Here is a 17311-nt window from a genome sequence, read left to right as displayed (position 1 = left end):
CGATCGGTGACTATTGACCGACGGCGATCAGTGGGACCGACTGATCGCCGTCGGTCAATAGCGACCGATCGCTGCAGTGAGACCGACTGATCGCCGTCGGTCAATAGCGACCGATCGCTGCAGCGGGACAGCTAGTAAGGGGGGGGGGGGATGTGAACACTAAGGTGTCTTCTTGTCGCGTGAGGACTATAGATTGATTATTAAAGTGACGCTATAGCTAGTGTACAATTTCGTTTTTCTTGTTCCTTTTCCAACGAAAATTGTTTGACGAACGCAATTTTAACAAAAAAATATGATGAATCGAAACAAGTTTTCGAACACCGTACAGCACGCAACAGGGACAGTGAAAAATTGCGCGACAGAATATTGATTAATTGGATAATTAGATATCGAGGATGGACAATGGGTAGTCAATGGTGAAACCGGGTGACAAGAATGAACAAGTAATGAGTAATGATCGGATGGTTAATTGGCAATTAGTTAGCAGTCCGGTTGTAAAAGTGTCGAGTGAAGATCCATGCCGAATGATTCGCGAATGAATTAGCGCCACGTTTCCCGCGAGCGCATCGCGTAGGCGTGTCGCATCCGGTTCGGCCGTTAGCAACCGGTGAATGCGCGCGTGATTCTAAATGCAACATCATGCTCGTCACTGATTTAAACATTCCGCATAATCCGTCGGCCGTTTATAATTCTCAAAGCGGTAATTCCGTCGATAATTGTGCGCAATCGGCGGCGGAGCCTGCATACACGACGCTCATTATTACTGACACTCAGCCGATGAATGATCATTAAATCGCGAGATTTCAACAATGTAGCCACCGATTCGGGGGACGTCACTTTATGCTAATCGTACTCATTGCGAACGCCCGGAGAGGCTTTCTTCCGAATGTTTAATTTGAAACGACAATCGATAATTGGACGAGAACGGAATCCATTAACGAGGGCCTATGATATTTTGCATTAAGGTAATGGAGTCTTTTTGCCGTAAATTGCGGCACTTTTTTTTTGTGGTCGTTAAGAGGGAGCAGATTATGATAAGATCGAGTGAGAGTATTTTTGTAGTACGATTAGGTTAGGTTTCGAACGGCTAAGCATTTTTTAATAGGGGTACAATTGATTACCGTAGATTTTGATGTAAAATTTAATTTAAATTCCAAATTTTGGTTTCAATTTCTATTAAAGATTCTCCAACACTTAAATTTTTATTAAAAATCTATTGTAATTCAAATTTATAATACAAATTCATCATGGTCAACATCGCTCCTGTAAAATCAATTAAATTCTATTAAAAATCTATCATAACTTAGATCCCTATTTAAATTTATATAAAAATCGACTACAATTTAAACCGACGTTAAAAATTCATGAGAATTAAATTTCATATTAAAAATGAATTATAATTGATTAGATGTAGGCATGATTAATTAGGTATAATTATCGAACCAAAATAACTTTTGAACCAATGGTTCGCGTGCCTTGGGACTTGAATTTTTGGTGTGTTCTCTTGACAAAATTTACGGGAATATGCATAGAAGAGCTAAAGTAAGGTTTAACCCTCATCCTTCGTGTCCTGTTCCATTGCTTCTGCTTTCGGTTATTTTCGGCCATCTTCGCCAACCAATTAAAAAACAAATTGGTTTTACTTCGCCACGTAAAGGGTTCCCTCCAAAGAATTTCGTTTCGTCGGGCTGATCGATGCGAGAAATATGAGAGGCTCGCAACAACAGAGCGGGGTGTGAATCTCGCAAAAAGGGTGCGCGTTCCATCACCAGGCGCAAGTGTCGCGTCTAAATTGCATTTACGAGGCCCCGAATGGCCAAGCTAATCGTCATCAGTCAAATGTCAGAACAGAGGACTCGGCACGACCTCTTTTTCTCTTCCTTCTCTTTCCCATACCCCCACCCTTTCCCCGATTTTTTTTCTCTCTCTCCTCTCGCGCTGAGTTCCAACGACCGTGTCTTCGAGGTCGACGCAATTTTCCAGGCTTTTTGCGATTCGCCAGTAATCTTCGGCCTCCTAAAAGCCCCGGCGGATGACATTTTTCGCGCGGGCTTTTGTCGGGGTTAATGCAACCGGGCCGAACTCCACGCTCGGGCTGGCCGAGAATCGCCTAATCGTTCCCTCGCCGCGCCGCGCCGCGCCGCACCACTCCGGATCGTTTGCGAATTCACAAATGGCTGATCACATTTGCGACGCGAGTCGCTTCGGCCTCGCGCTGGAATCTCCGCCTGGAAATCGCATTCTGCTTCGATAACTATACCTCTCGCGCAATGAACAATCGAACGTGCTTCACGATTCAGCAAATCAATTTTACAACGAGATCATAGCGTTAATTTATCAAGTTCTTTGTGCCTCTTGGAGTATACTTCATTTTATACCCTAATTGGAGTCTCATTTGCATTCACGTTTAAATTAGGCCAACACTTAGAATCGACAGCTTATGACAGTCGACATGTTCAAAAAATTGTTTTCTGGTAGTCGATAATGTTTCTACTGGATTTAACACTGTTCACCTTTGGTCAAGGATTGCCGGGTCAATTTTGACCCGCAGTGTCCACACTCACGATAGTTGATTATGCTTCTACCGGACGTGAAACGGATAATCTCTGTTCAGCGATGATGGGTCAATATTGACCCAGACTATCTGAGTTTCAAACATAAACGAACGACGTATAGTGACAATATTACGACTACATATTTTATTTTAGAAATTACAAACATATTATTTGATTATGTCCTTATAGAATGCGAAAAATGAAGAATACATTTTAATCTTTTGTTATCTACGCACGGAACAAAATATCATATCTTGATCTTTAAATACGTACAGGTTGTGTAAAAATTACATGCCGCGATCACTGTAGCTCTGGATCGGTGGAAATCATTTCTTAAGCATCGTAACATCGTTTCTTTCACGCAAAGGGTTGACTTGAGACCCATGGTTCCCTTCAGACGTTTGTTCCTTCCGGTGAGTATTATACGTTCGAATAAAAATTATACTTTTTGATCCTTTGATTTTATTTTATATGACGAGAAATATCTGTCCGAATTATATCATGTTTGGTCTCATTTTAATCAGAAAACTGTCACCAGTATGTTAAAAATATATCCATTTTTAAAATGTTAAAATTAAAAAAGACCTTGGATCGTTAACCTCGGATTTCGTTAAATATACCTACAATGTGTTCGATTAACAAAGAATTTAGATATCGGAGGTTTTACTGTACAGTGATTTATGTATTATAATTAAATATATTATAATATATAATATATATTATTATATATATATATATTATATTATAATAATATTATTATTATATATATATATATATATATATATATATATATATATATAATAATATATATTATATATTATAATATATTTAATTATAATACATAAATCATTGTACAGTAAAACCTCCGATATATATATATATATATATATATATATATATATATATATATATAGAGAGAGAGAGAGAGAGAGAGAGAGAGAGTTGGTATCGAGAGTTGATATATATATATTTATAGAGAGAGAGAGAGAGAGAGAGAGAGCTAATAATAATAATAATTATAATATATATATAATCTTCTCGGAAAAGTTTCTTCTTACAAGAAGACAGACGTTCTGCTTAGAAATCTAAACGAAATGAGTAAAATAAATATTAAATCAGCTGTCGACACATTGATCTTTTCCGAAAACTCTCTTCTTGTAAGCAGAATCGAACTCTAAGACTCAAAATTTAAGCGGATCTGGAAAAATGTCTTTTCACAAGAAAGAAGACGGTCTTGCCTACAACCTAAGCGAGATGAGTGGAAACAGTATCAAATTAGCCGTTAGCGCGACGAGCTTTCCCGAAAAGTTTTCTTTCACACGAAGAGCGATGGCTGTTCTTTTCGTCAACGACACAGTTGACAGCCGGTTGGCTGAGATCTGCGGCATGACAGACGATAAGATAAGAAGTGCCGCGACCTACATTCGGCCTGGTAATACGCTTATGGCATTCGCCGTAGATTTATCGGTATAAGTTTCATAGACCGCGCGCGTAACCGCCCTTTAGAAACTTCATTAGGGAGATTTGCCCCTTAAGCGGATTTTCTGTAAGGTTTTTCCTTTACAAAACCAAAGAAATTAAGTAATTATTTTTAATGACGAGGTTTCACGTTACTTTCGTGCGTGGTTCTGCACGCCTTCGGCGATACCAACTATCACATACCAACTAAACTGCCCTTCTTCTCTAATTGCCGACCTCTGCAGTGAGAAACGAGAAGTTAAATAATTAAGATTGAAAGTTCATAGGGCTTTCTTACGACTGCCACTCATCAGTCCTGAATTATGATAAATCTAATTTAGATTTCCCGCAAATTGGGAATTTTTCCGAGGGATTATGTTATTCAAATAAAATTTTATTCGAAATGTTAATTCGAAATATTATATTATCAAATGAGATTTTATTAGAAGAATTCACTCGAAATATTTCTCGAATAAAATTTTATTCCAGAAATTAATTCAAAATATTATAGGAATAAAATTTTATGCCAAAAATTTATTCGAAATATTACTCGAATACAATTTTATTTGAAGAATTTACTGGAAATATTTTTTGAATAAATTCTTATTTGAGGAATTGATTCAAAATATATTTCGAATAAAATTTCATTCTAAAGATTTGTTCGAATAATGTCCCACTCTGCTATTCGTTATAGCAGAAATAAAATTTTCCAAAGTTCATTTATATTTTACGTTACATTATTTTCTCTACTGTACTGTAATATTCGTGTTTTATAAGTATATCGTCATTTATAAATGTTAATAAAAAAGTAATATTATTAAATGTTTCGTGTTATTGAAATAATATAATATTAATATTAATATAAAATTAATAAAATAATATAACGAAACCAAAAAATTGGTTTTCAATTGGTTGTTAATTTGTTCGTAATTAGTCATTAATTAATTTGCATTGCCTGTAAATTACCTGTTAATAATGGTAAATTGATTTTCAAACGTCAATATTTAATTGTTGTATTCTATAATAAATGTAGTTAGAAGATGAATTTTATTATTTATTCTGTATTAATAAGAGCATTGTAAAAGATCTGAAAATTGGGAATAAATTGTGTGACTTCAAGCAGGAAATGTTTTTTACGGCTTTTGGCTGCTTTCTGTCCCATAATGGCGGCGGCACGGTCTAGGTTAATTATGTTGCGAGTTAGAACTTTGCTATAGTCCGCGCATAAATTAGATTTTCGTACACTTTAGGCCAGACTTCGATTAACTCTAGATTAACCGAGACTCCAGCATACCTGTGTCGTACTCTTAATAGGAGTTCAGAAAACTTACTTTAATCTAGCCTCGGTATACCCTAAACCTCCGATTATACAGGGTGATTCAGAATTAATTGTCCTCGAAAGAATATCTCAGTAATGACTAGCTAGACAATACTAAATTCTTAATTTGTTTAGAAAGCTCACGATCAACGTTGCAATTCAATAATACAGCAACATAGCAAGAAACTAATTACTAGGTTATGTGCTCTCTTTAATATCATACAACTTTCGTTTGAATCATTTTTAATACTGCGAATAGTACTTGTATAATTTCCAAATGATCAATAATTTGATAATTGGTTAGATGAACTCAAGTCAGCGCCGTCTTGGTTTCATAAAAACAATTTCAAAAATTTTTCTGCGGCTTCCAGCGCCATCTTGGTATCTAAAAAATGTGTCCAAAAATTGATTCAAGATTTTCTATCTCTTTGGTATGTTCAATAATTCAAAAATAGGTTAGATGAACTCGAGTGAACCACTTATAGTTTGCAGCGCCATCTTTTCATAAAAATAATTCCAAAAATCAATCTAGAATGAATCCAAAACTTGACCTGTCGTAATAAATAGTTCACAAAGTAATTCAAATGAGACACTTAATTAAATAAACATTCTATGACTTTCAGCGCCATTTAGGTTTCTCAGAAATGATTTGAAAAATTGATCGAACTGTTAAATCGAACTGTCAAACATACAACAAATTGTACACCCCGTAGATCGTTCATGTTGTTCTGATCATGGTTCCAGTGATTTTCTGGTAACAGAGGCATACCGAAGGGAGGATTCAACATGCATGTCAGCTGATCCACGATATCTAGTACTATTAATTGTGAGCTTTGCTTTCATCGAATCCAGCTAATATGGCGTTATCGAACTCTACAGGTCGGATGGGACGTTTCTCATCTCAGGAATTAGTATGCTCAGTCCTAAATCCTCGTTTCTCGCCACTCCATGTTCCCATCGCGTTCCCAGGATTCTAGACGAAATTCTGTGCGTGGCTATTGGCTGCCCATGGTTGCCAGGAATTCATGGAACCATCAGATAGTCGTGTAACGATTGCTCCATAAATCATGTCCTCTTAAACCGCATGATTCGTTCATTCTTATTTTTTTAAATTTATAATTATATCTTGAGTCTCATTAAACACCATCTTAGAACAAATTAACAATTCTCTCGTTGGTTTTGTAATAATTTCATCGAATTTTATAAATTTAATACAGTATGATTTATTTAATTTCAAAATAATGTACTCTATATTTTTAACAAGTTTTTTAATTTGACATTGTATTTTAGTTCGTATTTTATATGTCAGAATTTCATAAATTGTATTACACTGTATTTATTGTAGCGTAGCATATTTAGTTTAAAAAAATATATTCAATGTTTTTATCGAGCTTTTTAATGAAACGTAGTATCTTAATTGGTGTTTTATATAAAATATATATTTTAATAGGACTTTAATTGATATTTTATATTATATTAGTATTTAAATCGATACTTTATATTGTAATATTATTTTCTATTTGAATAGTATCATATTTGTATTTTTTGTATTTTAATTGGTATTTTATATTTTCATAGTATTTTAATTGTTATTGTATATTTTAGTAATTTATATTTGTATTTCGGATTTTAATTACTATTTTTTATTATAATAATATTTTCATTGGTACCTGATATTTTACTAGCACTTTATATTCGAATATTATTTTATTTATATATTATATTTTCATAGTATTTTAATTGTTACTGTATATATTTTAGTAATTTATATTTGTATTTCGGATTCTAATTATTATTTTCTATTATAATAACATTTTAATTGATATCTGACATTTTATTAGTATTTTATATTTGAACATTATTTTATTTATATTTTATACTTTAATAGTATTCTAATTGTTACTGCATATTTTAGTAACTTATGTTACTAAATATTCTATATACTTAGTATATAGTATACTTTATACTATATTTATACTTAGTATCTTAACTGTTATTTTATATTTCAATAATATTTGATTGCATCACTATTATGTTGGTATTTTGTGTTTTACATTGTACTTTGATAATTGAATTACCATTTTCGTTAAATCGTAGAACGTTTACCAGAAATAATCTCGTCGCTGTGTAACATTTTATTTAAGAACGGAACACGTGGGAGCCGAGATTTCCAACAATACGTCCCGATTAGGTGTCCGTAATGCTGTACGCGGTGCCTGAACGTTAGCCTTGATTTCGTCCGAGCAATGGTAGATCGGCTTCTCTAATGTCGATATCGTAATTAACGCAGCGGCCCGTGTGAAGCCTATTAATCGGCTTTTCGTACAATAGCCTCGGCGCGGTCCCGATATCTATTAATCGGTGTACGATTGTATGGTAGCGAGAAGGGGGGCACGGACATATGGGGTGTCGTGTGCCAGATTAGACACCATTGATTTTCAGTGACCTATTGCACTCTTATCGCGGAACCTGCACCTTACCTTCGATACGTTTGAAACCCTTTGAACTGGCGGCCGATTAAAGCGCTTTCTGCGCTTGTGACAAACTCACATATAATATTACATGTCAACCGTTGTTGAAGTTCTCAGTCGAAGTAGATCAGTTTAATTGTTTCTCCTGTAGTTTGAGTGTGTTTACAGTCGTTTGAATACATTTACGAGAGTTTGAATACAGCTGGAATAATTTCACTGAAATATTTTTTGCAAGGTAAAAAATGATTGCAACTTTTTAAGAGAGATTTTTTAATGATTGTCTATTGAGATAGTTTATCGTAAATTGTACTCAAAATTTCATTCATTTAGAATGTAACCGAATGGAAAATGATTGAAAGACATTAATTGTTGTCTCCAATATTTATTTATACAATATTTACGATATCTCAGATTAGTATACATATTTTATGAATTTTTCTTTTTTAATGATGTTCGGGTAAGATTGTAGGAGTTTGAGTAAATTTGATAGCGTTTGCACGTACATCTAGAATGTAGAATAAATGGATTGACTATGTATATAAAACTTAGAAGACAAACCCTTCTTAAAATTGCCAATTTAAATAGTTCATTTTTATATACGTATAGATTAATTTTTTTATAATATTTACCAGAAAATAGAAAATTTTTACATATCTCTACCAATATAGCCACCTTTTAAATCTTCCACTGCGATGGGCCATTATTATTTAAATTCCTGCAGTTTGAACATGTTTGAAATTGTTTCAATACACAAATAAAATTCCTTCAATACTTTTGGAAGAATTAAAAATATATGTAAACTTACGCGAATGCAGTTATCTTTAAAACGATCGTAATAGTTCATTATGATTAATATTCATGCAGTTTGAACATGTTTGAATACGTTTCAATATACGAAAATAAAATCTCCTCAATATATTCGGCAACAGTGAAAAACGCTTATAAACAAACGTAAACCCACCCTCCTTTAATAGTTTATTCTCACTAATATTCCAGCGGTTTGAACGTGTTTGCGGATGTTTGAATAGACATATAAGCTCCGCAATTCGACCCTAATTTCCACAGCAAATCTAAATATTATTTAATAACAATAATTACTCAGCACTTTCCGACGCACCTGTATAATTTTCAATGCAAAAATAAACCCGAATAGCTTATCAAGAACAGCAGTTTGTGGGCGCAGGACTAGTTATCCTAATCACTTAATAATGATCAGGAGAAATGTCCGGTATTTGGAACGAACGAAATTGCAGCTGGCGATCGACGGGAAGCATAGCCGGTCTCGCTAGTTGATGAAACGCACGCGAAAATATCATTAGTGACATATTTTGCGCGGGAAGTGGCTGGCACGATGGGAGTCTAAAAAAGGTCACCGCGTTATGGAAAGGATGCAAACGGGCGCGGGGACGAGAAAGGGTGGAAAAAGGGTGGAAAAAGGGTGCAAAGGGATGGAAAAGGTGTGAACAACGACAAATTCAAATCTATATTCTAAGACATTTAAAATTTGTCGATTTATCTGTGATAGTTATTTCAGTGTAAGTTTCCATTTTTAAATGTTTTAGAATTTTTCGTATTCATTGACACGAAGGTCATGGTATTAAAGGTCATCGGATCCGCGTTGATCTCAGCTATCACGATTTAGCGACGTGAATATATAAACCCGTTTAAAAATACACCGATGATCTTGAACTGTTAAAAAATACGATCATTAAAAAACCATTATTTTCACCACAAGATTATGTCACATAACCATACAATTTGTTCCCTTAGCATTCCTTAGCCATTATTAACGATAACCGAGATATCGCTTCGTAACACTTTTAGCGGTACACCCTGTATATCTCAAAAAATATTGGACCCACAAAAAAAAATCTTTCAAACAAAAGTTATGCACCTTTTTATCTAGAATACGATTCTGAAATAAAACATATAGGTTTATGATAGAAAAAGCAAGATGACCTTGAAATAACCTTAAAAATTCCCACGCGTCAAAAAATTATTAGCACCGTTTGAATCTTTACTAAAAATGCTGAAAAATATGTATTAGTTTTTCTTTTTAACCCTAGAAAGATAACCATATGACAACGTACGTAAAAGATAACCATACGCTTCAGAGGCGCATGCTTTTCTAAGGCGTCAATTTTATACTAACAATGGATATTTATTTAAGTTAATCTAGTCATTTTAAAGGTTTGGCATTATTGTAAAAATAAAATGCATTCATATTATATTTTTTTATATTTTAAGTAATTTTAAACTTAAATCACTAGACCTCTATGAAAAATTAACAAAAATCAACAGTCTTCGCAGGCGCCTCTGCGACGTAGGTTATCTTTCTCGGGTTAATATCGCGTCGTAATATCGTCCACGAGATGTTTCGCGAACTCAAATTATGGGAAATTTAACTCTGTAGATAACAGTTTGAAACTGTTACTTTCCGAATCTTTTCGTTCTCCGATTTCGAGTGCACTCACCGTGGCTCCGTCGCTCTCGTCGGTGAAGTTTCCTTGCTGAAGGGAGATCGAGTTCGTCTGGTTGCTGGTGCCCGGTGGCCGGGTGCTCTTCCCCAGAAATTTACCGGTCGCCCCCGAGTGTTTTGCGTCCTCCTTGCCCCCGCTGCGGAACACCACGTAGGCCTATATTAAACAGGCAAACTTTTCAATTTATGCGACACGGTCTTTCGGGCGGCGCGAGAATGCCGAAGTTCTGGCATTTTTATCGTGTGTGCACCCTATTGCGGGGGTGGCAGAGTGAAACGGGGGTCGAGTCGAAATAGGCTGAAGTGTGAGATGCGTGCGAGTGATTTTCATCGTCGCGTTCGAAACAGGTGAGCCAATCGATCCAATGTGTAATTCATGTTCGTCTCGCAGTTCATTCTCAGTTCACCCGATTTATTGCTCTGTTAATGCATCCACTGTTGCTTAACCCTTAAATGCATGATTTTTTGTTTTGAATTTTAAAAAATCGTTTTTTATAGGAATGTAGTCATAGGTTACGTAAAAAATAAATAAAAAAATCTAGGTAATAATATTGAGTATTTATTTTGAAAAAAAGTTGTATGTAGACTTTTGGCAACAATATGCGTTTATTACTAAAATTATTGTAGACGTAAACAAATGGTCATGTATTTATATTATCTATTAGTATAGGAATTTTCACATTATTTATAAATGAAATGCAGCAAAGCAATTGCGATTTTTGTTGTGACACAAAGCAATTTTTAAACTCGAAAAAAGAAAATATCTCACCAAGTAACACATTGAAGGTTATCACCCACCACATTCAAATGTCAAAAAACATATAACTTACTCGCCAAAAGTAATGTCAAGTCTTTTATTTCACACATGGTCTATTGTCTATTGTTATCAACGTGTGTTCGGAAACGCACATACTCAGGTTTTTGAATAAAATTAAGTGGAACTGGAATGTAGACAATTGGCAACAATATGCATTTAAGGGTTAATGGTCTTTTATTATCGGTTCGGTGGAATCGCGTTGGAACTTTCTTTTTTTAGCCTATGAGGCTTGACTTAGTGTAATAAATTTTGTTCGTTTGAAAAATTGTAGCGATAACGACAGCATTGAAAATACAACGAAACGAATGTCATCCCTTACTTTCATCTGACAACAATATTTAATTATTTATTATTCTGAAATATGTTTGCTAAGTTCAGTTAATTTCTTTTTTGTTATAATATACAACGTTCAGCATATTGTAATAAATTATGACCGCTCGAAGAATTGCACTGTCAGTGGCAGTATTAAAAATATAAATATAAAATATATTTTCATCTGATAATAACATTCACTTATGTTTTATTTATAAAGCTATTTGTAAAATTGCGTTGGACTTCTTCTGTTATGCCTAATAAACGAGGCTGGAGTTTTTATATTAAATTTTGTTCATTCGAAAAATCGCGTTAACAGTGGCAGTATTAAAAATATAAAGAAACGGGCACCGCACCCTTACTTTCACAAGCAAGGAATTATTATTATTATTAAAATTAATTCAATATATTAATAAATAATTACAAATTATTATATAACATGGAATTATTTCTTATTTTGAAACCTTTTCGTCGAATTAAATTGAACTGTTTTGCTTGCTAATATAAATTTTGTCTATTTGAAGAATTGCTTTATTAACAATTACAAAAAAAACAGGCACCACCACCTTCCGTTCGAATGACAACAATATTAAATTATATTTTATTTCAATCGTCAAATTGAGTTCAATCTTTCGTCTTATAATCCACGATAAGTAGATTGTTGTAATGAATTTTGTTAAATAGCAAATTCGTACAAATCTAGACACATTACAAAATAACAAGTGTTATTGTTAGTTTCAAGTGACAAGAATATTCAATTAAATTCAATTGTTCCTGATTGCAAAACTTACTTGTTAAATTGAATTCAACATATAACGTACAAATTATGGCTTATTTAAACAAATTTTGTTTAATGACAAAATTGTAATAATAACGACCGTATTAAAAACAAAGAAAACAAATACCACCCATTTACTTTAAAATGACAGTACAATTTAATTATTTTCTATTATTGTAAAAAAGTTATCAAATTAAGTAGTATGTTTTTTTTCTAATGATCAATAAGGTCTAGTTGAGAGTACAAATTTTTATCGAACCCGAAAAGCATGAAAACCTTGACAATATAAAAAATTAAGCAGTACATATCATTCAATGTTTTCAAATAACAATAAAATTCTATTATTTCCACTTTTACAAAATGTTCAACAAATTGGTGCGAACATTTTAAATAATAATGCACAGGTCTACAAATTTTTAACCAACCTAGAAGACCACAACAACTTGGACAATATAGAAAAATTACTTGTTTTAAAATGACAATATGCAATTATTTCCTGTTTCACAAAATATTCAACAAATTGATGCGAACATTTTAAATAATAATGCACAGGTCTACAAATTTTTAACCAACCTAGAAGACCACAACAACTTGGACAATATAGAAAAATTACTTGTTTTAAAATGACAATATGCAATTATTTCCTGTTTCACAAAATATTCAACAAATTGATGCGAACATTTTAAATAATAATGCACAGGTCTACAAATTTTTAACCAACCTAGAAGACCACAACAACTTGGACAATATAGAAAAATTACTTGTTTTAAAATGACAATATGCAATTATTTCCTGTTTCACAAAATATTCAACAAATTGATGCGAATATTTTAAATAATAGTGCACAGGTGAACAAATTTTTAACCAACCTAGAAGACCACAATAACAATGCCAACATAAAATAATTACTTCTTCTAAAAGGACAATAAAATGAATATATTATCGTCTATTTTACAAAATACTCATCAAATTGAATTAAACTGATTTTTATCATGATCGATTAGGTCTAGCCTAGCGTACACTGGCCGAGTCGAGAATCTATGCCGCTGTTGACAAATTCGAAAGTGAAATTGAAGAGGGAGAGCAGCTGCAACGATTCTTCTATTTCCGGGGGCAATAAAATTCAATAAACGTTCGAACGAGGGTTCTGCAGCAGCCTGTAGTCCCGAGCTATATCATCGAGGTCTCCCAGTCAATATTTCTGCCTGGATCGTCGCTGCCCGCTACTTCCGGATGAAATATGTGGTTTAAAGAGCCCGGTTTTTCGCGCGGCCCGCCGACCGAAATATATTATCTCGCGTACGCACGCAACTAGTTTACAACTTTCACGGTCCCGTGGCCGGTATTTCCCAAAGATCGATACGTTCCCCTGGGAGATAAATAAATAAATCCCACCGGGACGCCAGGAAATAAATAAATAAATCCGACGCGCAGGAGGACACTGTCCGCGAAACTTTCGCACGGAATTCACAATTTTACCCGGCATTTTTTAAACGAATACGCTGAACTTCCGCTGGAATCGAGATAAAGCGACGAAACATTTTTTCTGCTCAACCAGAAAGAAGCAGAGAAATAAGCAGAGGGGACAACAGATTAATTTTTACTTTAAGGAAGGATTTATTGAAGCTGACTGTTTTGTGAGACAATTATATAGACAATTTTATATTATTTTTAAATAAATATTTATGCCTCGTATTTTAAGGAATAAGTAAGTATTTTTTAAGCAATAAATGATTAATGTTGGTTTAAGGAGAAAATGCAACGAGACACTTTTTACAAAGTTTCATTTTGATTAATAACTATATAATATATCATGTATTATATTATAATATTATAATGTAATATTATATAATATATAGTATACACTACTATATATTACATAATATTATATAATGTTATACAGGGTGTCCCAGGTTTTAATGTACAAAGTAAGAAAAAAAAGTTATGTAAATATAGGTCATATAGAGCTTCATTACGAAGTTATATCAAAAATTCAGAATAGGAATAGTAATCAACTAAAAAAAAAAAATAAAAAAAAATCTTCGATGGATGTCAATTATGTATTGTCAACAACGGTAGGGTTTTCGAAATGTGTTAATAAACACAGCTTACATAAACACACGGTATGTGCTGATCTATTCAAGCCAATGCTCGCAGTAACAGCAAGTTGATTACTATTCCTATTCTGAATTTTTGTTATAACTTCTTAATAAAGCTCTATATGACGTATGTTTACATAAAATTTTTTTCTCACTTTGTGCCATAGAATATACTGACAAAGTTTGAACATTAAAACCTGGGACACCCTGTATATAGCTATACAATATATTATAATATATTATGATATATTATGGAACTATATATAATTATATTGTATAATATGGCGAAAGATTGTCTCATTGTTTCTGCTGTTTATTTGCAAATAGATCGTGCAGTGTTTTATCTGTATTTCAAAGAAGGTTCCATCGTTCCACCTCGGAACTATTGAAAGTTGTATCATTTTGTAGCGTAAATGTCCAAGCGGCACGGATCGAGCGAAATGGAAACGCTGGGGATCGATGTCAGTCTTACCTTGCTGCCGAATATGAGGCACAGTAGCAGCGTGACAGTAAGCTGGGTGTGACAGAAAAATATCACGTACAATAAATCCGGATTGGCCGGCGATTGCAAGAACAACCTGCAACGAGAAAGATTGCACCCGGTCAGAACCGTTTTTCGATCTCCCGAGACCCAAAAACCGGAATTCCTGTCGACAACGTTCGACTATATCCCCAAGTAGCCATTTCCACCCGCTAGAGAAGTTGTTATCACTCGCTGACGGGGAAACGAATCAATTTTATGCGACATAAAGTTTATTGACATAACCTCCAAGCCCGAAGCTCCCTCGAGAAATTCGGCATCAATTTTTCAACGATCTAGGAAATGTTTGGCGGTGTTTGTGGTTGTTGAAGTGTGATTTATAGTATTTGTATGCGTGTAGAATAATTTTCTCGTACAGTTTGCAACACTATTTTTGGGATTTAAGTATGCTTGACGATGTTTGATTGTGATCGTATCGGTTTAAGCGTGTTTTAAAGCATTTTGATAAGCTTGCGTGTTATTTTTATGTTATTTCTATGTTGTACATTACTGAATGTTATATTTAGAATATTTAATTTTAGTATACAAAGCTGAATCTATGTGTTTGAAAATGTTTGATAGCATTTAGGTATGTCTTAATAATTTTTCTACGGTATTATCCTCTATACTGAGTACGCTATTTTGATTTTTTATTGAATTTTGTATTTACAACATTTTACTTTAGTTTTCACAACTAAATTTGCATGTTTGAAGATGTTTGATAGCGTTTAGATTTGCCTAAGCAATTTTCCCACAGTATCCTCTACACTGTTTATATTATTTGCATTCTATATTATTGAATTTTATATTTATAATACTTTATTTTAATGTACACTGCTCAAATTGATCGGTTTGGAAATGTTAATTTTTAGGAAACATTTTTTAAACCATCTAATATGACCATTAAGTTTAAAATAATTTCTTTAAGTCCTATAAAATATTCAACAAATACAAATTAATAGTTGAAATTTTTCTCATAATAAAATTCTCGAGGTACAAAATAAATTCTCCCGCTCATATAATAAAATTCAGGAAACACAAAATTACATGACTGTCCAATTGCATGAAATTTTTGTCCCGAATAAACCATTATCCTCACACCTTCCATTAAAAAAATTGTAAATGCAATCTACTGTTTTAAACATTTCGAAATTTTTGTAACATGTTCATCTTAATTCTGTTGTTTAAGTTAATTTATTTCATTTAAAGTCATAATGCACAGCATAACGTGCAGATAATAAACACGTTTGATATGATAAATTGTTGTTAACTAAAACCCGAATAGTTCGCTGGAAATTTTCCATACGGCAGTGTTTAGTGGTTCGAAAGGAACGTTTTTCTCCTGGGACGTCCCGACGAGAATCCCATAATAACGGAGATATCGAATGGTTTAGGCGAACGTATTGCCCAATATATTCGTGCTGGTCGCGCCGTAAGCCGAACTGCCCGTTGCGGCACGAATCTCTTAACTGTAGTGCACCGATCGTCTTACAGCGGTTGCTGCGGAAGTTCCAGCCGCCACGAGAGTTTCCGAGAAGACCCGAAGTTCCACGCGGAACTTTTTCTTTCACAAGAGACTCTGTATTTCGGACCAACTTGCTTCTTAGCTTTCAGCCCTGGTTTACTGGTTGCTCGCCCCAACAGCCCCTCTCAACTTTCACGGGTGATTATGCGCATGATTAGGTCTGCCGCCAACGTCGGTTTTTTAGAAACCTCATTCTTGGACCGACGAACCTACTGGATCTCGATGGATCCAGTTACTTTTAGCCATGGGAAATATTCAAATGAACCGGAAAGTGATAATATAATACTCCAAATTAAAATGTTTGACCAAGATTGCGAGTGTTTGCCCATGTTCGACAGTGTTTGTAAACGTTAAAATAATATTTATGCACTGTCTGTTACGCTATATTTTATTATTTTTATTTTATATCATTTCATCTTATATTTAACGTAGTTTGACAATGATTACGCGAGTTTGAATATGTGTGGACACGCTTCGCTTCATGTAATCAAGTTTCAAGATTTTATAACGATTCACAGCAGTCTATGTACTTGATATTTACCATTTCTTGTTAATATTTTGTAATTATATTTGTTATAATTTTCTTTTATACTTTATTGTATCTATTTTACATTATCTAATTATATTTTAATCATTATTCATTTTAATGTATAGATTTTGAATCTATGAATTTTAAGATATTTCACTGTGATTACGTGAGTTTGAGTATGTTTGAACGCGTTTGAATACATTTAGATTAATGTTCTGTTACAAATCGTTGTGCATACTTAATTGATTCGTTGTAGTATAACTGTAATTGTAAATGTTTGAACTGAGTCTATTTTGGCAGACGTTCATTTTGACCTGTATCTATAGTGATCCGTGCACACATCAATTCCGAATATTCTGATGACGTATACGAGCTCACATTTCTCCCTTAAAAATGAGAAATTGATTCGAGCTTTTTCTGTGATTTTTGCGTGATTTGTCGCGGACATGG

General features: G+C 33.7%; 1 protein-coding gene across 1 annotated transcript in view; it reads right to left on the bottom strand.

Annotated features, from left to right (window-relative positions):
• LOC117219946 (metabotropic glycine receptor) overlaps positions 1 to 17311 on the bottom strand; it is a 297453-nt gene that overhangs the window by 13868 nt on the left and 266274 nt on the right. Inside the window, exons 10-11 of the mRNA XM_033469527.2 lie at positions 14760 to 14865; positions 10277 to 10438 (exon numbers count right to left, since the gene is read on the bottom strand). Of these exons, the coding sequence (XP_033325418.2) occupies positions 10277 to 10438; positions 14760 to 14865 (268 nt within the window). The remainder of the gene's footprint in view (positions 1 to 10276; positions 10439 to 14759; positions 14866 to 17311) is intronic.

Source organism: Megalopta genalis, chromosome 5 (assembly GCF_051020955.1).
Source record: "Megalopta genalis isolate 19385.01 chromosome 5, iyMegGena1_principal, whole genome shotgun sequence".
Classification (NCBI taxonomy): Eukaryota; Metazoa; Arthropoda; class Insecta; order Hymenoptera; family Halictidae; genus Megalopta; species Megalopta genalis.
This window is presented reverse-complemented; position numbering and strand designations above follow the sequence as displayed.